A 25,289-nucleotide genomic window follows, 5' to 3' on the forward strand; every position below is an offset into this window, starting at 1 on the left:
CAATTACAAACAAGAAAAAGTACAACCATGATATTTTGTTCAGTTTAGCACAAAACATACGTATGCTCACGTGATTTTTGGAGCTCTGTAACACTTGCTGCGAATTAGTCCTTTAGATGGAGAATTGAAATTCTATCTTCCCAGCCTTGAGCTTCCAGCACCCCTTGAGGTGGAGATAGAGCCACTGCTTGCCTCTAGCTAGCAAACCACCAACAGCAAAATTTTCACTCCAGAAAGGCAAGAAAGACTGCTTCCAACTAGCCAGCAGAATTTCTGACACCAAGGAGAGAGACAAACACAATGCATCCAGCCTGGAGTCCAAATACCTTCTAACTAGCCAGCAGCTGAATCTGAAAAGAAAAACTCCTGTGAGAAAAAAAACTGTTCCATCTGACCTGTCAATCATTCTTCCCCCCAATAATTTCACTGTTGCCCACAAACTTTGAGTCACACTTTTTGCCAGATTTAAGGTGTTGATGAGTTGGGGAGGCGGAGGATCATGACAGCGAGCATCCACAGGAGGAAACTTAAGGTTCCAAATTTCCAATTAATAAATAATTTCACTTTCTACCTGACTGTTCTTCCCACTCCTACATCTTCACAAAATATATTTAAAAAATCTCCTGAATTCCCACATAATTTCTTCTTTAATTATCCCCCTTTCCCAAATATTGCAAATGTACAGAACTCTCTGTATTCAAATTGGTTTTCCCCGTAACAATATTCACTTAAAGAAAATCTACACAGAAGGGAAAAAAAACACATCAGACTAGTATTCTTATTTCCCTCGTTTACTGGTGTTCCATTTTAAAATAGACAAGACCAGTTCAGACCAGTATTCTTATTTCCCTGTTCTACTGTTTTTTCCTTCTGGGTATTCAACCTCTAAACCTTTATGCCAATTAATTCACTCAACCTTGCTGGAAGATGCTCCCTGAGAGAGATCATTTGGTAACTGAGGGGCTGTGAGAATTCCCTGGGGCATCAGAGTTGATATTCATTTCAGGAGGTTGTTGTTCCAAAGGGGCCAAAATCAGACCCAAGGGGCCTGACTACTTTTACATCCCAGACATGGTGCGATTTTGATGGGGTGCTGCAACGGGATGCCTGTATAGAACTGAGTGAATTTGCCCTCATCAAATTACGACTGATGAGGAAGTACAAATGGTCTTTTTTGACCTGTTGGACTTTAACCTGGTGTTGTGTTTACTGTGTTTACCCCAGTCCAACGCCGGCATAAGAACATAAGAACATAAGAAATAGGAGCAGGAGTAGGCCATCCAGCCCTTCGAGCCTGCCCCGCCATTCAATAAGATTATGGCTGATCTGAAGTGGATCAGTTCCACATTCCCGCCCTCTCCCCATAACCCTTAATCCCCTCGCTTATCAAAAACCCATCAACCCGCGTCTTAAAAATATTTAGCGAGGCAGCCTCCACCACTTCAACGGGCAGAGAATTCCAGAGATTCACCACCTTTGAGTGAAGAAGTTCCTCCTCAACTCCGTTCTAAACTGCCTCCCCTTTATCTTGAGGCTGTGCCCCCTAGTCCTACTGTCCTTTCTGAGCGGGAAGAGCCTCTCCACCTCTCTCCTATCCATCCCATTCATCATCTTATACGTCTCAATGAGATCTCCCCTCATTCTTCTAAACTCTAACGAGTACAAGCCTAGTTTATTCAGCCTCTCCTCATAGCTCAACCCTCTCAACTCCAGTATCAGCCTAGTAAACCTCCTCTGCACTCCCTCCAAGGCCAAAATATCCTTGCGTAAGTACGGCGACCAAAACTGCACACAGTACTCCAGCTGCGGCCTCACCAATGCCCTATACAGCTGCAGCAAGACCTCCCTACTTTTATATTCAATCCCCCTCGGCATCTCTACATCATGACTACCATCGACACCGCAAACTGTTTTATCTTCACCACGCTAAGGCCGAGAGATACATCCAGGAACAGGTAAGTGATTGAGAATGGGGTGAGAGCTGGCTGGTGGCAACCTACAGTTGTTTTATGAAGTCAGAAGCTGTTCTTGCCACCCCTTCGGCTGTGGAAGGCCAGAATTGTCGGTCAAAACCCGCACATCACAAATTCAGACTTTGGCCAGCTAATTTGGGGTTTTGATGTGAAATGATTATAGGAACTTCATTGCACGTCGATATTCATTTCAGACAAACATCTGAACAATTGCATACTCTTCAAAAATGATTATTCTGAAAAGCATTGCAGGAATGTACCTGATCTACATTTGAAAATAGGTTAGAGAGGTGATAGTGTAAGGAGGAGTAAAAGGATTTGGGAACAGGTTAGACACATCAGATTAGGACTACTACTTATATTAGCACATGTTAAAAACAAACTGTTTGGATGGAATGGCTTAGCATGTCCTTGTAATTCCTGGATAATTCCAGCAGCCTTTTTCTTGCAAAGGAAAAGAATAAATCCGCATCAGAAACATTTTCATGTCCAGGCGTTGGATGCCTCTTTAGGAAATAGGCACAATGTTATTATTTGGAAAGCAGAATCGTGATAAGTCTTTGCAGCCCATTTATCCTGGACAAGGTCTCAGAGGTAACACCACTGGTTAGTGTCATCCCAGATATAATGGACCTTATAAAGTCTTGGAAGTTCTGTGAGATTGAACTGTGAAGTGAACCAGCAGTGCAATAATTGCGCCATTGGTAGCAGCCACTCCAAAAGTCATTAATGTCCTTAGAAACTGGCCTCGAATTGGTGATCTCTCTAGGGTGTTTGAATCTTTTTTGCAATGTTTTGCAGATGGTGGAGTCACATTTATGTATCATTCAATCATATAGTTGGAAACTATCTTTACTGACTCCTCATGAGATAAATGTTCCTTAAGCAAAACCTTGTTGAATAGAATAGAATGAGATACAAGGAATCTATGAGTAATGAAGATTGGGATGATTCAAAAATCAGTTGAGGAAAAACTGAGTACACTGGAAAGACAAACTGTAAATAATAGCAAGATGGGGCAAATTTATTTTTATTATAAACCTTGGGCAGTGTTATAAATGTTTATTTAGGATAAATTAGGTGGAAATGTATTATGCAGTATCAGAAAATAGTATAAGTGTTGCATTAATTCTTCATATAGGTTATTACAAAATTATTCTATGAAAACCACAAAGTATTAAGAGGAGACTTTCCCTTTCTAGTCGGTGTTAGTACTCTTTGGGTAAGAATTTTTTAGTATGTGCCTCGAACTGAGAGAGAAAGAGCGTTTGGTAATCAGTAGTAGCAAAGATCAATAGTGAATTTAATACACCCGCTGTGTGATAATCAGTATAATTTAGTACCTTAAGGAAGCAATCATCTTCTTGATTTGTGTGAGCCAGCACTGATCTGAAGACCTATTAGACCTACTTGTGCAAATTTAATCACATGAAAGACATAAGATCATGGGAAATTGGAGCAGGAGCACTGCTGGTTGGTCCAGCAAGCTGACTCCACCATCCAGTAAGATGGGATTGATCTAACTTTGGCCTTAACTCCATTATTTAGCCTGATGTCCCATAACTCTTGATTCTCTTGTAGATCAAAAATCTATCTCACTCAGCCTTGAATATAGTGAATGATCCGGCCGCACAGTTGTTTGGGAAAAAGAATTCCATAGACTAATTACATAGAACATAGAACACTACAGCACAAACAGGCCCTTCGGCCCACGAGTTGCGCTGATCACATCAACACCTACCAATCTATAGACCTATCTATAACCCCCAATCCCATAAAACCCCATATACTCATCCAGAAGTCTTTTAAAAGACCCCAGCGAGTTCTCCTCCACCACCACTGACGGCAGCCGATTCCATTCACTCACCACCCTCTGAGTGAAAAACTTACCCCGAACATCACTTCTGTACTTCCCTCCCCGCACCTTAAATCTGTGTCCTCTCGTAGCGACCATTTCAACCCGGGGAAATAGCCTCTGAGAATCCACCCTATCTATTCCTCTCAACATTTTATAAACCTCTATCAGGTCGCCTCTCAACCTTCGTCTCTCCAGGGAAAAGAGACCCAGCTCCCTCAATCTAACTTCATAAGGCATGCCTCCCAGTCCAGGCAACATCCTTGTAAATCTCCTCTGTACCCTTTCAATAGCTTCTACGTCTTTCCTATAGTGAGACGACCAGAACTGCGCACAGTACTCCAAATGAGGCCTGACAAGGGTCTTATAAAGTTGCAGCATTACCTCCCGACTCCTAAACTCAATCCCTCGATTAATGAAGGCCAGTACACCATACGCCTTCTTGACCACCTCTTCCACCTGCGAGGCCGATTTAAGAGTCCTGTGGACCCGGACCCCAAGATCCTTCTGCTCTTCAACACTACTAAGACTCCTGCCCTTGATAGTGTATTCGTTCATCCCGTTGGTTCTGCCAAAATGGACGACTACGCATTTATCCGCGTTGAAGTCCATCTGCCACTTCTCCGCCCAGTCCTGCATCCTATTTATGTCCTGCTGCAACTTTTGACATCCTTCCAGACCATCCACAACACCACCGACTTCCATGTCATCAGCGAACTTACTTACCCATCCCTCCACTTCCTCATCCAGGTCATTTATGAAAATGACAAACAGCAAGGGTCCCAGAACAGATCCCTGGGGCACTCCACTGGTGACTGACCTCCATTCAGAAAAAGACCCATCCACAACCACTCTCTGCCTTCTGCAGGCAAGCCAGTTCTGGATCCACAAGGCCAAAGGCCCTTGGATCCCATGCCCTCTCACCTTCTCAAGAAGTCTTGCATGGGGGACCTTATCAAACGCCTTGCTGAAGTCCATGTACACCACGTCCACGGCACTTCCTTCGTCAATGTGTTCAGTCACATTATCGAAGAACTCAACTAGGCTCGTAAGGCACGACCTGCCCTTGACAAATCCATGCTGACTATTCCTGATCATGTCAAACCTCTCCAAATGCTCATAAATCTTGTCCCTCAGAAGCCTCTCCATCAGCTTACCAACCACTGAGGTCAGACTCACTGGTCGGTAATTTCCCGGGCTATCTCTGTTCCCTTTCTTGAAAATAGGGACTACATCCGCAATCCTCCAATCTTCCGGAACCTCTCCCGTCTCCATTGACGACACAAAGATCATCGCCAGAGGCTCTGCAATCACTTCCCTCGCCTCCCACAGTATCCTGGGGTACATCCCATCTGGTCCCGGCGACTTATCTATCTTGATAGAATTCAGAAGTTCTAACACATCCTCCTCCTTAATATCCACATACTCAATCTTTTCCATCTGCTGCAAATCCGTAGCAAAATCTCCCAGATCAGTTTCCACCGTGAATACTGAGGCAAAGTACTCATTAAGCACCTCTGCCATTTCTTCTGGTTCCACACAGACCTTTCCCCCTTCACCTTTTATAGGTCCTATCCCTTCTCTTCTCATCCTTTTACCTTTCACATATTTATAGAAGGCCTTGGGATTCTCCTTAATCTTACCCGCCAAGGTCTTCTCATGACCCCTTCTAGCTCTCCTAATTTCCCTTTTAAGCTCCTTTCTACAGTCCTCATACTCCTCAAGATCCTTAACCTCTCCTCGTTCCCTGAACCTTTTGTACACCTTCCCTTTCCTCCTGACTAGGTTCAACACAGCCTTCGTGCACCACGGTTCCTGCGACCTACCAAAACCCCTTTGTCTCATCGGAACGTTGTCATGCATAGCTCCAGACAAACAGTCCTTGAATATCCGCCACCTTCCTTCGGTACTTTTCCCTAAGAACGCCTCCTTCCAGTTTATTTGTCCAAGTAACTTCCTGCCTTCTTCGTATCTCCCCTTACTCCAGACAAACACCTTCCTAGCCTGCCTGATCCTATCTCGTTCCAATGCAATTGTGAAGGAGATAGAATTATGGTCACCATTCCCAAGATGCTCTCCTACCGAGAGATCCATCACCTGCCCTGGTTCATTCGCCAGTACCAGGTCAAGTACAGCCTCTCCCCTCGTAGGCTTATCCACATACTGTGTCAGGAAACCTTCCTGAACACACCTAACAAACTCCTCCCCATCCAAACCCCTTACCCTAGGGATATTCCAGTCGATGTTTGGGAAATTGAAGTCTCCCATCACGACAACTCTGTTATTAAAACATCTCTCCAGAATCTGTTTCCCTATCTGCACTTCAACTTCCCTGTCACTATTGGATGGCCTATAGAATACACCCAGCAAAGTTTTCGACCCTTTGCTGTTCGTAACTTCCACCCACAGAGACTCTGTAGATAGTCCCTCCACGGCATCCTCTTTCTCTGCAGCCATGACACTGTCCCTGATCAACAGTGCCACTCCACCACCTCTTCGGTTACGAGTGGTGTGCCTCAGGGATCTGTTTTGGGGCCACTGTTGTTTGTAATTTTTATTAATGATCTGGATGAGGGTATAGTTGGGTGGATTAGTAAATTTGCTGATGACACCAAAGTTGGAGGTGTGGTAGATTGTGAGGAAGGGTGTCATAGTCTGCAGGGAGACTTAGATAGGTTGCAGAGCTGGGCCGAGAGGTGGCGGATGGAATTTAATGCGGAGAAGTGTGAGGTAATTCACTTTGGTAGGAGCAACAGATGTGTCGAGTATAGGGCTAACGGGAGGACTTTGAATAGTGTGGATGAACAGAGGGATCTAGGTGTATGTGTACATAGATCCCTGAAAGTTGGGAATCAAGTAGATAAGGTTGTTAAGAAGGCGTACGGTGTCTTGGCGTTTATTGGTAGGGGGATTGAATTTAGGAGTCGCAGCGTCATGTTGCAACTGTACACAACTCTGGTGCGGCCGCACTTGGAGTACTGTGTGCAGTTCTGGTCCCCGCATTACAAGAAGGATGTGGAGGCGTTGGAGAGGGTGCAGAGGAGGTTTACTAGGATGTTGCCTGGTATGGTGGGGAGGTCCTATGAGGAGAGACTGAGGGATTTAGGGTTGTTTTCGTTGGAAAGAAGGCGGCCAAGAGGGGATCTTATTGAAACATATAAGATGATTAGAGGTTTAGATAGGGTGGATAGTGATAGCCTTTTTCCTCAGATGGAGAAAGCTAGCACGAGGGGGCATGGCTTTAAATTAAGGGGGGGTAGTTATAGGACGGATGACAGGGGTAGGTTCTTTACCCAGAGGGTGGTGAGGGATTGGAATGCCCTGCCTGCTGCAGTTGTAAATGCGTCTAGTTTGGGGGCGTTTAAGAGATCTCTGGATAGGTTTATGGACGAAAAGGGATTGGTATAGGCTAGTGGGTCATTGTTTTTGTAACTGGTCGGCGCAACATCGTGGGCCGAAGGGCCTGTTCTGCGCTGTAATGTTCTATGTTCTATGTTCTTCTGCCACCCTCCCTGTCCTTCCTGAAGCATCTGAAACCTGGCACCTGAAGTACCCAGTCCTGTCCCTGAGACATCCAAGTCTCCGTAATGGCCACCACATCACATTCCCAAGCAGCAATCCACGCCCTAAGCTCATCTACCTTATTCACTACACTCCTTGCATTAAAATATATACACTTCAGCCCCTCAGTCTGGGCATTTCCCTTCTCCACCCCCTGTCTAACCTTCCTCTCATACTGCCTGCAGTCCTCCCCTACCTGGGAGCTAACCTCCTCCGTCCCAGTTTCCCCATCACAATTCCCTCCCCCCATCCTTTCTAGTTTAAAGTCCCCCCGGTAGCCTTAGCCAGTCTTCCCGCCAAGATATTAGTCCCCCTGGGATTTAAGTGCCACCCGTCCTTACTGTACAGGTCCCACCTACCCCTAAAGAGGTCCCAGTGGTCTAGGAACCGAAATCCCTGCCCTCTACACCAGTCCCTCAGCCACGCATTCAGCCTCCACCTCATTCCATTTCTTCCCTCATTCTCCCGTGGCACAGGCAGCAATCCTGAGATTACAACCTTCGCTTTCCTCTTCCTCAGCTGCCTACCCAGTTCCCTATAGTCCCTTTTCACGAGTGCCTCCCTCTTCTTGCCTACGTCAGTAGTACCTATATGCACTACAACCTCTGGTTCCTCACCCTCCCCTTTCAGGATGTCTGGGACACGCCCAGAGACATCCCGGATCCCAGCCCCAGGGAGACAAACCACCATCCGTGACTCCCGTCTACGTCCACAAAAACGCCTGTCCGCCCCCCTCACTATGGAGTCCCCTATTAACACTACCTTTCTGCTCTCTTTTTTGATTTTTTGACTTACTGGCTCAGCTCCAGAGACCTGGCCACCGCTTCCTCCCTCAGATGAGCTGTCCCCCCCAGTAGTACTCAGGCCGGAGTACTTATTTTGAAGGGGGACATCCACCGGTGTGCTCTCCATCACCCGAGGTTTCCCCTTCCTAATAGTTACCCAAGTGCCCTCTTCCCGTTGCCCTGGCGTGACTACTTGCTGGTAGCTCCTATCTATAACCTCCTCACTCTCCCGAATGAGCCGAAGGTCCTCAAGCTGCATTTGCAGCTCCTTAACCTGGTTCCGTAGGGTCTGCAGCTCCACACACCGAGCACAGGTGTGGATGTCTGGTAGACCAGGAGCTTCCAAGACCTCCCACATGTTGCATTGGCAACAACATACAGGTCTCACACCCATACTTGCCCCTTATAGCAACCCAGAGGAAAAAGTAAAAAAAAACTTATAACTTACCTTATCTCTTTGGCCCTGTGAGCCAAAGCCCTTACAGCACACACAAAAAACAAAAGCAGTTTTACCTGCTCTCAGACAGAGCCCCTCTCTCTCTCTCTCTTTTTTAGCTTAGAGGGGGGAGGGCTGGGATACTCTACCTATGTAGAGCAACTACTTCCGGGGTCAAACTTAAAGCAAGCAAAAAAAAACCCCACTAAACTCACTAAAACAAAGGTAGTTTTTAAAAGAAAGAAAAAGTCGCTGTACTCACCCACAAGCTCTCCACTCGCAAATCGCAGCCTCTCTTCAGTGCTCCCACGGAACAATGAGCAATTACCCTCCAAGTAAAGAAATTCCTCCTCATCTCAGTCTTAAATGAGAGATTCCTTTATCTTTAAATTGTGCCCCTAGTTCTAGATTCCCCTACAAGGAGAAACATTCTTTTAATGTCTACTCTGTCAAGCCCCCGCAGAATCTTAAATGTTTCAATAGGATCGCCATTCATTCTTCTAAACCCCAGTGAGTGTAAGCCCAACCTGATCAACCTTCTTCAGGAGACAATCCTTTCATTCCAGGAATCAGCCTGGTGAGTTTTCTTTGAACTGCTTCCAATCCAAGTATGCCCCTTATTAAGTAAGGAGACCAAAGCTCTACATAGTACTCCAGAGTTGTGGCAAGAAGGTGTCTCTAGTTTTATACTCCAGTCCTCTTGCAATAAAGATTCTGTTTGCCTTCCTAATTACTTGTTATACTTGCATGCTAACTTTTTGGGATTCATGTCCAAGAATACTCAGATCGCTATGCAATGCAGCATTCTACACTCTCTCTCCATTTAAATATTTAACTTTTCTATTCTTCCTGCCAAAGTAGAGAACCTCACATATTCCCAGATTATACCCCATCTGTCATTTTTTTGCCCACTTATCTGAACTATTGTAATCCTTGAATTTACTAAAGTGGAGGAGAATGGTGATATTTAGGAAGGGATGGTTTTCTCTTTTTCCTCAATTCTTGAGTACACGAAATAAGGGTTCTGAACCTGATCAGAAGATTTGGGCCATAATTTAATTGGATTTTCAAAAGACATAGTCAAAATCCCATGTGCAAATTTTTCATTTAGGGAAAAAATAATTAAGGGCCATTGTTTTAGTGGTTTGATTACAGCAACGTAAATACTTTATTTGGTGGTGGTAGAAAATTTGTGGAATTTTCCAAGGATCTCCCAACTTTGTTTTTTTCCCAATTATGAATGATATGAAAATTGTTACTTTGTGAATTAATGTAAAATTTGCCATGACCAGTTGACTGGCCAGTATGCTTACAAATGTAAAAGGGATTTGGACCAATGAAGTGATGAGCACAGAAATGGAAAATTGATTTTAAAGTGAATAAATCTACAATAATGAACACTGAAACAACAAATCATACAGAAGCTGATTAGAAAGTGCAACAATAGAAAAGAGTTTGCTTCTGATTTATAATATGTTTACAGGATGATCAGATGATGTTGCCATGGAGCACTTGGTTGAGAAATAGACAAGGGCCAAGGATAGATTCTTGGAGTACACCAGAGATAGCAGGTGGGAAACAAAAGCCACTGTTGGTGATTCTCCGGCAACAACTGGTTAGAACTATAGGAAAACAATCCTACACAGCTAAATGACAGTAGAGAAGTTTTAGAGTAACATGGTGAGGTCAACCATGTTAAAGGTTACCAGTAGTTCAATAAAAATGGGGGTGGATCGTTTAGTATAGTCACATAGGATGTCACTCATGACTTTGCAATAGTTCCTGCTTACTTGGTAATCTACCACATATAGCCAGCTCCTCAAACCTACTCTGTAAAGCAGCATTCACCAATGTGTTTGCCAGATGTGCTGAATCAACCACAGAATGTTGTGAATTGATGCTTTGCATTTTTGGAGACATACAATACCAAGTTGTGTTAAAGTTGCAGTGGTGGATATGAGTATGCATGTCACTCACTAGACCACTATTTAAGCAAACAAGAATTAACCATGTTGCTGTTAGACAGGGATCACGTATTGATCAGGCTGGCATTGTTTATAAGAAACATATGTTTCTAGCTTCTACCTGGAAGCTGAAGTGCTGCTCACTTGGCAAAAGAAGTGAAATAGCCATCGTTTCTTAGCTTGTGTGTGCCCGGTCACTTTGGGCACCTTTAATTGATAAGGCAATTACATCTGCAGGGTCATGCCGTGAAGCGCTGTCTGTGAAAACAGAGTCCACCTTCAGATAGACAGAGGTGTCTTTGCTTTCAATTTATTTATAAAATCAAGTGACACGGGGGCTGCTAAATTAAAAACTTAGTTTTGTTTAGCTAGTAGTTGGCAGTTTTCACAAAACAATGGCCAGCACTGCATGACTGCAGTGAGGTTGAAATATGCAATTTTGGTAAACTGGGGATTGCAGCAAAGTTTAGCTCTGTCCTGAAGAAGAATCATATTGGACCCAAAACATTGGCTGTGATATTCCAGCCACATTGAACCCGGTGCAGATCGTATTAGAGTGATGCGGGGCCAAAAAATCACCAGTGACGGGTTTAGCGCATTCAGAGCCGGCGTCAAACCCCATTGCGATTTTCCCACCCATTGTTCCCAGACATAATCTGACTCCTGCCCTTGCTGGGTGAGAACCAGATTAGCATATTTAAATAAGCATTCTTCAGAACTGAACTTAGAGCTTTGTTGATCTTTTCCCTCTCAAGTCTCCTAATATATCAATGCTAATAAAATAGTCTATTCCCAAAGAAATGTGCTTGTTTGAAGTAAACTGGAGTAGTCACAAAAAAAACACTTCTGTTAACAGACTGTCACCACCCTTTAAAGTGTATACAGCTTTATAGAATAGTGAAAATGTAGAACCTTTTTGAAGCTACTCTCTGACAGTGAAAGTATTGGTCTTGATTGCTGACAGTTTAAAACATCAAATATATTTTCAAAGGTTTGGAGATTTATTTAATTAATATTGCATACATTTTGTATCAAGCAGTGAAGACAGTGTTCTGATTGGCCCAAGTTTGAAAACCCGATTGGACAATACTGCACTAAGGTGGATATAGTGCTGATCACTGAGCTGGTGCTTGCTCAAATCACACTGAACTTAGAGAAAGTCTGCCCTCCACCTCTGCATTGGCACTGGAACCTGGACTTTTTCATTGTCTGAAATGAAGGAGAGGGACAAGAAATTGCTTTAAGTCTGTAGAAAGATCAGAGAAAGAAATCCCACAACTAGTTGGTTAAAGTTCAACTAGTTTATTTGATAGTAAACTCACAAGCTTTCGGAAACACTGTTCCTTCGTCAGGTGTGTGGCCTGGTGTTGTGAGACTTCTTACTATGTTTACCCCAGTCCAACGCCAGCATCTCCACATCATGAAAGATAGAAGAGGCATGAGTGACTGTTGAAGAAGCGGCAATCTGTCATAGTGTGTAGGGTGAAATAGATAGATGGAAGGAGAGAAAGATGATAAGATATGAAGGGATTCCACACACATCTCTTTGCCTATAACTGTCAGCTCCTTAAGTGGGAAGAAGTTTTGCAAGCAACCTATGGCTTCTCCAGTCACCGTCGTTGCCTCATATCATATGCAATCTGCTTCTGCAATGAAGAGGGAAATATGCTGCGACAATCTTGTGAACTGCTTTGAGAATATGACTGCCAAGATGAAATAATCCAACTGTTGTGTGCAAGATGTGAAGTTGGGGAAATGAGGGTTACAGTTTGTGGATCAATCTGTGCGTAACTTGGCAGCATGTTTGTTTACTTTACAATAATTACTGCACATCAAATGTATCTAATTGGCTGTGAATGCTTTTGAATACTGAGGATACGAAAAGTTCTATTTAAGGCTGGTTACAGCTTTCTTTCTCTCTCTTCATTTTTCCAGAAGTGGGTCCAAATAAACATTTGTTTGTGAAAACTGTTGTCCTTTTAAAAATGGAGGATAATGTCCTGGCCAATATTTATCCTTCAATCAACATCACAGAGGACCCGATTTTACCATTTTCATTCTAAACACTGAATCTGGGCGCAATTCAGGTCCGACTTGGAAATCTGCTTTCAGGTGCCCCCATATACACTTAGCCTGAAAAAACATCGCATGTCCGAATTGTGCTACGGGCAGGGCTTAGCATGCCTGAAACAAGTGGAACCCTGAACTGCACATGTGCAGTTAGAAAAAAAGTTGAAAATTGCACCCATCACATCACTCCTGGGCCGCAGAAAGTGGATAAAGCGGCCCGGGAGCGACGGCCTGCACAAACACCGTCCCCACCCATACAAAATAACTTTCCCCCTTATCCACTCATCTCCCCCCTCACTAACCAGACTGATCATAGCCCTCTGCTCCCTTTCCCCCCTGCAGAGTGGCAGCGCCCCACCCCCCCACCGCTCCCCACCCGAGAATGATCGGGCCTCCCTTCTCCCATCCCCCCTCACCAAAGAATGATCTGACCCACCTCCCTCCCACCACGCCCCCCGCCCCACACCCCCTGTCACCCCCCCCCCCCCCCCCCCCCCCGCCCCACCCCAACTCCTGCCCACACCCCACCACCACCAATCTGAGTCAGAGAGCTGCTGGAAGTTCTAAACTTACTTCTTCAGCAGATGGAGAGCCCAAAACAGACCTCTGCCGCACACATTTGTTTTGCGCCAAATTTGGATGGGCGAACACCATGGTAAAGGGGGGGCAATGCTGGTAAAGCTGGGCGGGCAGCCCATTAATTCAATTTAAATGCATGAATCAGATTGCGGCCATTTTCAGGCCTTGGTAAAGTAGGCATCTGTGCAGACATGGGTGCAAATTGCGTTAATGGCCTCACACCTGACTTTACCAAGTTTTTGCGCCCATTTTTGGGCGCGACGCAATGGTAAAAATCAGGCCCAGAATTTAATTATCTGGCCATTATCATTGCTGCTTGTAGGAGGTTACTGTGTGGAAATTGATAGCTACATTTCTAATTACAACAATAACTGCACTTCCTTGCTGCAAAGCACTTTGAGAGATCCAAAAAATATGAAAGATGATATATAAATATGGATCTTTTTTTCTTTTACTTCGATGATGATCATCTCTGCTGTATTAACATGGGTCCATCATTTTCTGAAAGAAGGGTGAAAACACTTTAGAGATGTCAGTGTGGCATGGTGGCACAGTGGTTAGCACTGGTGTCTCAGCGCCAGGGACCTGGGTTCAATTCTGGTCTTGGGTGATTGTCTGTGTGGAGTTTGCACATCCTCCTGAAGTGCTCTGGTTTCCTCATACAGCCCAAAGATGTGAAGATTAGGTCGATCGTCCATGCTAAACTGCTCTTTAGTGTCAGGGAGTTTAGCAGGATAAATACTTGAGGTTACAGGGATAGGGCCTGGGTGGAATTGTTGTCGGTGCAGGTTCAATGGCTTCTTTCTGCACTGTAGGGGTTCTTTGATTCTATGACAACCTCTTTGAATTTGATTTTCAATTTATGCTGCACTTGATCACAATTTGAATTAACATAAATATCAGTGCAAATGAGTGTCATAATTAAACTATAAACAGTGAAATATTTAATATTTTCCTAAGCCATCAGTCAAAGACATTAAAAACAGCTATCGAGCAACAAGTGCAACACAAATTCTCAAAAAAAAATGAGAGTTAAGTCAGCTATCTCAGAGTGTGAACTCCCATGATGTGAATTCATCTAGAACAGAATATCCCCCACTGAAGATCTTATCAACATGATGTTTCATCCCATGGGAGGAAGAAGATCAATTGAACTATGTGATTTATAAGGTCAATGTTGCATAAACTCTCAGAACATTTCACCCATGTGTGGATTGTAATCTATTCATGAGACCAGCTATCAATGGTGTTAATTTGTCAGCAACTAAGGAGTTGCTAAACTTCTAGACCAGTTTTGCTAATTTACAATAGTTTCAGACACTGACTATTCAATAACCTAGTTAATTCTGAATGATGGTGGTACACAGGGCTGTCTCAATGACCTATTATTCATTTTCTTAAGTAACTCTGTCTATTCATTACTTATTATTCAAATTGCAAAGTGATCTTGTCTACAACTGTTTGTGAATATTGTATGTATAAGTTGAGAAAAGCAATGCTTCAATGGTGATAATCATGACCTTGTAGCTATTTGGTCCAGTGGTAGCACCCCTACCTCTGAGCCAAAATCTCTCGGTTTAAGTCTCACGGTGGGACCTTTGATAGCCATGGGAGATGCATTTATGATGTGGCCAAATAGGTTTGGCTATCAACCTGAAAATCCTTCCAAAGGCCTATGGCAGATATAACCTTCTGGTTAGGAAGATCCTGCAAAAGGAAATGGCAAACAACTGTAGCACCTTGCCAAGCAGGAGCATGGGCTAACATGTGGAAGTCCATGCTGACAATGTCCTTTTAGGGCATGGGACCTGAAGAAAGAAAGAGTTGTTGGTGCATGACTAGTTCCCCGGCCAACATCATGAACACTAGCAACAAGACTGCCTCACAACAATAACTTCATCAAGCTGTAGATCATCAATGGACTGTAGCTCTTTTGAAAATACTACCAAAAACGATTGGCACAGAGAAACAGCCAATTTTGAAGCTAGGTTTCAGATTCCAGATTTAATAAATGACATGGTCAATGACATAGAATCCCTACAGTGCAGAAGGAGGCCATTCAGTCCATCAGGTCTGCACCAACTCTCCAACAAGGTATCCCACCCAGGCCTTATCTCCATAACCCCATGTATTTGCCCCGCTAATCACCCTAACTGATACATCTTAGGACATTAAGGGGCAATTTAACATGGCTAATCCACCTAACCAGCATATCTTTGGAGTGCAGGAGAAAACTGGAGCACCCAGAGGAAACTTGCAAACGCCATACAGAAATCACCGTGGCTGGAATCAAACCCGGGTCCCTGGCACTGTGAGGCGGCATTGCTAACCAGTGTGCCAAAATGCTGCCCTGACATCGCTAACGTGTTTTTGTCCTTCATTCAGAAAATGATGGATCCATGCAAATACAGCAGAGACTGTCATCACCCAAGTAAAAAAAAAGACCCGTATTTATATATCAACTTTCATGCCCATTGGATATCTCAAAGTTTGCAGCAATGAAGTGTAGTTACTGTTATAATTAGAAATTTGGCTACCAATTTCCACATAGTAACCTCCTACAAACGGCAATGATAGTACATAAGAACATAAGAAACAGAAGCAGGAGTAGGCCATCTAGCCCTTCAAGCCTGCCCCGCCATTCAATAAGATCATGGCTGATCTGTCGTGGCTCAGTTCCACATTCCCGCCCTCTCCCCATAACCCTTAATCCCCTCTCTTATCAAAAACCCATCAACCCGCGTCTTAAAAATATTTAGCGAGGTAGCCTCCACCACTTCAACGGGCAGAGAATTCCAGAGATTCACCACCCTTTGAGTGAAGAAGTTCCTCCTCAACTCCGTTCTAAACCGCCCCCCCTTTATCTTGAGGCTGTGCCCCCTAGTCCTACTATCCTTTTTGAGCAGGAAGAGTCTCTCCACCTCTATCCTATCCATCCCATTCATCATCTTATACGTCTCAATGAGATCTCCCCTCATTCTTCTAAACTCTAACGAGTACAAGCCTAATTTATTCAGCCTCTCCTCATAGCTCAACCCCCTCAACTCCAGCATCAGCCTAGTAAACCTCCTCTGCACTCCCTCCAAGGCCAAAGTATCCTTGCGTAAGTACGGCGCCCAAAACTGCACACAGTACTCCAGCTGCGGTCTCACCAATGCCCTATACAGCCGCAGCAAGACCTCCCTACTTTTATATTCAATCCCCCTCGCGATGAAGGCCAGCATCTCATTTGCCTTCCTGACCACCTGCTGCACCTGCAAGCTGGGTTTTTGCGACTCATGCACAAGGACCCCGAGGTCCCTCTGCACCGTCGCCTGCTGCAGTTTTTCTCCACGTAAGTAATAATCCTTCCTACCATTATTCCTACCAAAGTGGACCAGCCTAGTAAACCTCCTCTGTACTCCCTCCAAGGCCAAAATATCCTTGCGTAAGTGCGGCGCCCAAAACTGCACACAGTACTCCAGCTGCGGTCTCACCAATGCCCTATACAGCCGCAGCAAGACCTCCCTACTTTTATATTCAATCCCCCTCACTATGAAGGCCAGCATCCCATTCGCCTTCCTGACCACCTGCTACACCTGCAGGCTAGGTTTTTACGACTCATGCACAAGGACCCCGAGGTCCCTCTGCACCGTCGCATGCTGCAGTTTTTCACCACGTAAGTAATAGTCCTTCCTACCATTATTCCTGCCAAAGTGGACCACCTTGCACTTGCCAACATTAAATTCCATTTGCCATTTCCTGGCCCATTCGCCCAGCCTATCTAGATCCTTCTGCAGACTCTCCACACCCTCCACGCAATTTGCCTTTCCACCAATCTTGGTGTCATCAGCAAATTTCGACACCATACCCTCGGTTCCCTCCTCCAGATCATCTATATAAATGGTAAATAGCTGAGGCCCCAGCACCGATTCCTGGGGCACTCCACTAGTCACCAACCGCCAATCCGAATAACACCCATTAACCCCCACTCTCTGCCTCCTATTTGACAACCAATCCTCTATCCACGCTAACACCCTACCCCCAACTCCATGTCCCCTTACCTTCTGCAATAGTGGCCAGATAATCAGTTTCTGCGATGTTGATTGAAGGATAAATGTTGGCCAGGACACCAGAGATAACTCCTTTGCTCTTCATTGAAATATTGCCATGGGATCTTTCCCATCCACCTGAGCAGTTGAACATATCGCCCAAAATCTCTGACAGTGTAGCCCTCCCTCAGTTTTAGACTAGAGCATCAGGCGTGGTTTCTGTACTTGAGCCAAGAACACTGTGAATCAAAGGATATTACCAGCTGACCCATGCTTAATTGTGCAAAAAAGTCAGCCAAAATATTTATAAAAGGCATCATAAGAATGCAAACAAACCTACACAAGTACTAAAGCCATCTATATGGACAAAATTTCAATACAACACAGTAAGATTGTGGACTTGGAATCTTTAGGGCTCAACAGAATAACAGATTGACAATAAAACAATTTATTTCTTGAAATGGTTGATGTTACCAAAAGCATCAGAAATGATTAGAAAATGTAGATGTGTAAAACCATACAGCGAACCATGAACTCGATTTTACCATTTTGATTTTAAGTGCTGGGCGGACTTGAATCTGGGAGTGTTTCAGATCTGACTTTTAGATCCCACCTGCATATGCACTTTATCTGAAACAATATCAGCAATTCTAAATTGCCCTGTGCAAGCCTGTGGGTAGGGCTTAACGTGCCCAAAACACTGCAGCTCTGATTGGCACATTAACTATGCGTGCTCACACAAAAAAAATGATAGAATGCTGCTCCCCTCCCACATCACGCCCAGTCCAGATAATGCCCCCCCCCCCGGCCCCAAATACATTGTCCCACCCCCTCCTAATATTACTGACTCCCTTATCCCCACCCCCCACCGCCACCCAGACCGATTGTCGCCCCCTTCCCTCCCCCTTCCCAACGATCTTAGGCAGAGTGGCAGCGGACACCCCCTTCCCCCTCAGTCATCTCAGGCAGAGAAATTCACCCTCCCCCTCAAAGATATTAGACAGGGTGACCCCCCCCCCCTCACCCCCACCTCAGACCCTCCACACAAAGCCCCCATTTCCTCTTGAATCTGATGGCTGTGTGACACCTCCCTCTCTCTCCCCTGTATCCAATCATTGAGCCACTCATCCACCATCCACACACACCACCCCCCCCCACCACCATCAACACAGCTGCAAGTGCTCACTTGCCTTCCCCTCAATGCTAACAAGCAAACTGTATGGAACTTGCTGGAATGCAAACTGCCTGCAGCTGATCTGCCCTCACAAGGGGCAACTCCATTAAAAACTCAAGAATGGACAGGCAGGCAGGCATTCCTGCACAAAATGTGCACATGACCACCCCCCTGATTCTCTGAGGGCGACCTCAGGAGGCTACTGGCTGCAGCTGAGGCGAGGTGGGACACCCTCTTCCTCCCAGTGGGACACAGACCCAGGAGGGCTGATGGAAATGCGACTGGGACAACGTTGCTGCCTTGGTCAATGTCCGGGCACTGTCCCTCCCGAATCGGGAAGCAGTGCCAGAAATAATGGCCTCATCCATGCAGCAAGGTGAATGCTGAACCCCATCTTGCATTTTCCTCCAAATTTCCCCAGATCCTCCCATCCCCAGCACCCTGCATGCTTCTACCTCCTGACCCCCAAGCAGCTCCTCCCTATTCCTCCAATGAACCCCACTGTACTTGCCTTCTAAAGGGCCACAACCCAATACTCTGCAGGAGTCACGCCACCATTTCTTTCATGGCAGGAGAAGACTGAGCACAATACCTTTGAGAGGGCAAAGACAGGGAGCGGTGAGCCAGACCTCTGGGTCCTCACCCACTTTGAGGAGCTTCTCAAGATTCTGCGGTCCATGGCTGAAAGGCACAAGCGGGACAGTGCTGAGACACAGTGGACTATGGCAGCAGCTATTGAGAATGTGGCTCAAACTCAGAGGCTCATGGCTGAGAACTTGCAGAGCATGATCCAGTCTCAGAGGACACTTGCTGCAGCCATTCAGAGGTGGCCCCCGACTCAAGTGGCCATCACAGAGGGCTCGACTACCATGGGTAGAAGTGGCAGTGCCAGGTGATGCCAGAGCTTCTGGAACTCACTGCAGAAGCACTGCCATCCCATGGAGTCATCCAGGGGCCCACAAGAAACCAAGAAAGGAGGAAGGGCTTGAGCCCATGCTGGAGCCTTCCAACCAGGAGACTGTGGTTGTGACTATACCTTCTGACTCCCCCCTTTCCTGACACCCTGGCATCTCAGGAGCAACAGGATGAAGAGGGTGTCATGGAAATATCCCAGACACATGGAAGCAGGCCAGGGTCCTCAAGATCCAGGCCCACCACGTGCATCATAGGCTGTGGGGTGAGGTAGGCAGCTGGCCCTCTGATGTACATTCTGGGGAGTCACTGAGATGTAGTGGTAGGCCACGTAAGCTTAGGAAGTTGTAGTTGCAGTGAGATGGCCCAGGTGAAGGGCTGCACTAGTTAGACAGATATTTTCTGTTCACAAGTTTCATATAAGAATGTCTAATTTAAACACTTCTATTGGGAATAAATATTTTTTCACCACCTACCTGTGACTAATTTGTTTCGATTATGAATCCTCTTCCATTGATGGTCGCCTGAGGGGTGCTTTACGTTGATGTCAGTTGGGGAGGCCCCCCAATGCTGTGTCACTGAGAAAAGGACAGCATTGGTTCCCCAGACAATTCCCTCCCGTTCCCCCGCTCCAGGGACCTGCATGGGGGTTTCAGATCCCTTACCCACTACACAGACGTGGGTCCAGGTGCCAGCGTGCATGTGGAGCTCAGCTAGGAGTCAGACTAGTTTGCAGCAGGGCACCATCATAATGGTGATTAGCGAGTCATCATCATCCTCCTACAAAACAAAAAACTCATTAACACAGAGTACCCAGGCCGAGCACTTTGGTGTGACATTGTGCAGGATAGAAGGAATTTGGGGAGGTGGGGGGGAGGTGGTGCGGGGGGATGGAACCCACAAACACAAACCCCCAATGCATGAACCACCTCATGAACTCCCTTGCTGCCCTTGCATGCCTCATTCGGGCTGCCAGCCCTCAAGCGCCTGATTGGTGTACCTTGGCATGCTCTTCCTCTCCTTCCTCCTCCTGCTGGTCATCCTCCCCAGTGATGGCCAGCTGGTCAGACTCCACATCCTCCTCCTTCTCCAAGAGGTAACCTCGCCACACAGAAGCAGATTGTGCAAGGCACAGCACACGACCACTATGCAGGAAGAAATCACTGGGCTGTTACGGAAGGCCCCGCCAGATTGGTCCAGGCACCAGAATCGCATCTTGAGGAGCCCAATGCACCTCTCCACTGTTGCATGGGTGGCTACATGGGCCTCATTACAGCAAGCCTCCATCTCAGATACCGGTGTCATCAGCCATGTCCAAAGTGGGTAACCCATATCACGCAGGAGCCACCCTCACAGTCTGGGCTCCTCCTCGAATGCCTCCGGGATGTCCCAGCTCCTGACAGTGAAGCTGTCATGCACGCTGTCTGGATGTCTGGTGCAGACGTACATGATGGTCATATGATAGTCACACACTAGCTGAACATTCAGGGAGTGGAACCTCTCCCTATTTACAAATCTTTGTGGATTCTGTAGGGGGCCTTGAGGATGATTGTGTATGCAGTCGATCGCCCCCTGCACATTCGGCATCCCCGCAATGGCTGTGAATCCTACAGCCCGGGTTTCCTGCTGCACCTGGCCCAGGTTGAAGTTGATGAGTTGGCCAACCCGGGCCTACAAGGCTTTAGTGACCTCACACGGGTGTGCACAGCAGATTGGGAGATGCCACAGACATCTCCGTTCGGGGTTGGAAAGAACCAGTCACGTAGAAGTTTAGAACTGTTAATTTGACAACAACTGAAAGTGGGTGCGACTGCCCCACCCCTCATCTCTGGGTGCCAGGTCCTGCAACAGGTTGCACAAGTGTCGCATGGTCTCCTTTCAGAGTTGGAAACATTGGCGGCACACTGTGTTTGACATCTGCTCAAAGGACACTCGTGCACGGACCTACCGGGGCTGTGCTCCCTCCTTCTCCTATGCCCCTCCCTTTTGGGTGAATGGCAGACTCTCCTGCTTCTGGTGGTCATCTCCTTCTGGTCCTGGAAATAGTAAGGCCCAGGTTTCCTGTGCTTGCAATTTTTCCTCCAGCTCCTCCTCCTCAGCTCCAGAAGCAACCAAAAGAACAGCTAAATTAATGGTTGCATAGAAAAAGCCATCTCATCACTCTGAAGGCAGGTGGTGGGGAGGACAGGGGAGCAGGTAGATCTATTGGTTGCATAGAAAAAGCCATGTTGTCACTCTAAAGGAGAGGGGGGGGAGATGGAGAGGAACATGTAGAGGTTATCGATCGCTGCTTGCCCCTAGCGCATCAACAGTTACTGTCCAGCCCCCCCCAATTTCCCCCAGCCATAGCTCCCCACAATCACAACCCACATCCCAATTCCTCTGCTATATGTTCTCCACAATCACAGCCCCCCCAGTTCCCCTAGCCACGTGCTCCCCACAATCACAGCTCCTTGCCCTGAAGCTGCAGCAGTGCAATTTGCAAGGACTTTGTGCACATCCTTCAGCTGGAAGTGAGCAGAGTGCACTAGGACCCAGCAGCACTGCAAGACCCAAGGTCAGTGCTGAGACCCAAGTTTGTGTCACAAGTTGGACATCGGAGACCCTGCAGAACAACAGCTTCCCCACCCCTACACACTCACAGAATGTGAAAACATCATTGAAAACAAGCTATTGGAGAATCATCAACTGGGTGAAAAACACTCTTACCTCTGCCCAAAACCTGTTGATCTTCAGTGCAAAGAATTGCTCTCCACCGAGTGTTGCAGACTGGCACATACCAGAGTCCAGGACAACGTGCTGAGGGATGCATTCAAGCCAATGCCAATGCGTAACGGGGAAAGGCCGCCGTGTAAGGCCTTTCAACCAAAGTTCACCGAGGGACTGGTAACCGTGTAAAACCCCCGGGACTGTGTGCTGAATCCTAACTGTGTACAAATGAATGAAGCACCTCAAGACTGCAACATGACCGATGTATATAGTTTGTAGGAATTTTACTCTCAGCAATGAAAATATTGAAATATTCTCATTACTGAACTGAAATACCTCAGAGTGCATCTCAATCTCTGGAGAAAATGTGAATATTGCGGCACTTTACTGTTATAAGAATTTGCCATGTTTTGTAATGTGTTTCAGATTTTATATGAATAAAGGCGTAGTTTTGCGAAATAGGTTCACCGAATCTATTTAATATTAAGGGACACGCTGAGACTATCCACTTGATTTTGTTGTCCATATGGCAATGTTGTTTAGTCTCAGATACTCCCTGACGGCACATCAACCACATCAAGTATAAGCTGTGTGGATGTGAGTGTCAGAAACCGAACTGGAAGTCAAATATTGTTATGTGCATGGTCGGAAACTAGTTTAACAGAAGTTCCCTTGTTCAGAGGTATTTTTTGTGCTATAAGTGTAAGGTTTCAGCGACTCGAGTTACACAGACAAACTTGAAGCTACAGATACAAGATGAAAGTACCGAAATAGCAGCTTGGGATAATGATCGCCCCGAATATATTTTATGAGCAGTTTAGCTGGAAAGATACATTTCCTTCCTTGTAGGTAGCAAGGAATTTCTTGCCCCAATAAGACATTGGCACTCGGGAAGAAGAGATCCCGAAGCACGGTGCTGTGCATGGCACTGAAACAAGCCACTTGGACTGCATCCGCTCTCATTCTATAACCCAGCAGCAGTAAAATGTTAATTGAGTGCCTGGACTTCAAAAAGCGTTTTATTAAATCTGCGGGAGATCAAGTTAACTCTTGGAAACTCAACCAGCTAACTGCTGAACAGGGGGAGAATTTAAACACAGCGGGCAAAAAATCTCAGCAAATAAATAAGCAAATACCTGGAAGAAGAAAAATACAGTCCAAAAGCGAATGCATGTATTACTGTCAAGATTATAACGAGCTCATTGGCAGCACAGATTTTTGTTTTATCGTTCTTACAGAAAATGGAGAGGCAATCTCGAAATCAAAAATGTCATGCAGGTTAAGAAAAGCCGAAGTTTTGCTTAACTCGGCAGCAATGTGATATTTACTTGCTGGGAAAAGCGCGCTGAGACTTTCCAAAGTTGTACCATTCAAACTCTCACTCACTTGTCCGTGTTTTTCTCTGAGTAGCGACTGATGAAAAGTCCCGTTAGTTCCTCGTTCAGGTGCCCGCTGTAGTCGGCTTGGATAATGTACTCCTGTCCCGGCACCAGCTTCCCGTCCAGTTCGATCACCAGGTAGTCGTTCTTGAGTTCAATCCAGATGTCCTCAATATTCGGACTCGCATCAGGAGAGCTGCCTGGGGCAGTGATGCTCACCCTGGAGTAATTGAGGTCCAGACTGTGAATGAGAATGGTCTCAGTCTCCTCTTTGCACACCACTGTCACATTGACCTGGCCGGTTAGGAAGTAGAGCTGATCCTGTCCGGGAATCTGCTTTGGCCACAGCTCCAGTTGGTAATGCCTGGGGATCAGGCTGCCTGGTAAGCGGCTATTGCCCCACGGGCCCCAGCGCACAGGCACCGTTGGCGGCACGCTGTCGGCTTTCCCAGCCCTCAGCCTGGCGTAAAGAATGACAAAAACACTGGAAATCACCAGCAAAGCGAAGATGAGGAGGGTGAAAAACACCATCGCCTTCTTACTCAGATAGAATCCAGAATTGGACTTTGGCCCCATTTTTTGATCCTGGGTCCTGCTGTTGGCTCCCAGCTCTGCGGAGTTTATTCACAATTTATTAAAGGGCTTAACTTGCCGGGATGAAAAAAGACTGAACCTGATCCCATTCGGACCCAGTGTCAATCTGAATAGTTTTGAAGAGGTTACACTGCACGTCAAACGCTCAGTGATATCTCATTTTACCAATGGCAGGAAGCGGAGCGTTTTCAAATACTTTGTGAGTGCCTCAGATCACTTTGAATATAAAGGTGGAGACTGGTAAGAGATCAAGTAGAATGCGAACAGCCAGATGAAAGGGCTACGCTTAGATTAAGTAATTCATATCAGAACTACATTTGAAATAGAGCTTGCTTATTCTACTTTAAACTGGTCGAAAACTGAAATCAATAACACCAATTGTTTGGCTACCGTTTGAAGAGCAACATATAACGCTGAATTGATGCCGCTGGCATTTTGGAGCCCATGCTCCAGCCAACACCCTCCCTTAACTTCCCACATACTGAACGTATTTTAATCACCACTCAACCAATACTACTTAAAGGGGTCTTCAGCTACTTACAGCACAGTAAGAAGTCTCACAACAGCAGGTTAGCGTCCAACAGATTTATTTGGTATCACAATCTTTGGGAGCGCTGCTCCTTCCTCAAGTGAATGGAGAGTTGGGTTCACAAACACAGCATCTATAGACACATACTTAATTGCAGGATAATGGTTGGAATGTGAATCTTAACAGGTAATCACGTCTCTACAGGTACAGACAGTGTAAGTGGAGAGGGAGAATCACAGGTTAAAGAGATGTGAATTGTCTCAAGCCAGGACAGTTAGTGAGATTTTGCAAACTCAGGCAAGTTGTGGGGGTTACAAATAATATGACGTGATCCAGGTTGAGGCTGTCCTCATATGTGCAGACTTGGCTATCAGTTTCTGCTCAGCGATCCTGCGTTGTCAACTTCTTTCTGTGCCCATCCCAGTCCAAAGTCAACATCTCCACATCATGCAGCATAATAACTGGTTGCTACAATTCTACTACTGTTCGGTACTTTCTTTAGTTGTTTTATGTTGCAGACATCTATAGATAATGTTGCAGTAACTGCTGAAGGATTTTTGCTGACCTCAAGACTTCTGAACAAACCAGTTTCTGCTGGACATGGATACATCAATATACATTCCCCTTGGAATATAACAAGGTTAAGAGGATGGGCTGAGGTCATCCAAAGTAGGACAAGCTGCTCGGAGAGAAAGGAGGGGTATAAGGGCTCACAGCTGGAGGATGTATCTATCCAAG

The 25,289-nt window shown here is 45.8% G+C and overlaps 1 protein-coding gene across 1 annotated transcript in view; it reads right to left on the reverse strand.

Moving 5' to 3' along the window:
- Positions 1-24,004, reverse strand: part of LOC145343101 (aminopeptidase Q-like) — a 132,602-nt gene extending 108,598 nt beyond the window's left edge. Inside the window, exon 1 of the mRNA XM_080188983.1 lies at positions 23,436-24,004. Within this exon, the coding sequence (XP_080045109.1) occupies positions 23,436-24,004 (569 nt within the window). The remainder of the gene's footprint in view (positions 1-23,435) is intronic.
- Between the last annotated feature and the right edge of the window lie 1,285 nt (positions 24,005-25,289).

The sequence above is a fragment of the Carcharhinus amblyrhynchos genome, chromosome 5, assembly GCF_965287045.1.
Source record: "Carcharhinus amblyrhynchos chromosome 5, sCarAmb.v2.hapA, whole genome shotgun sequence".
Taxonomy (NCBI): Eukaryota; Metazoa; Chordata; class Chondrichthyes; order Carcharhiniformes; family Carcharhinidae; genus Carcharhinus; species Carcharhinus amblyrhynchos.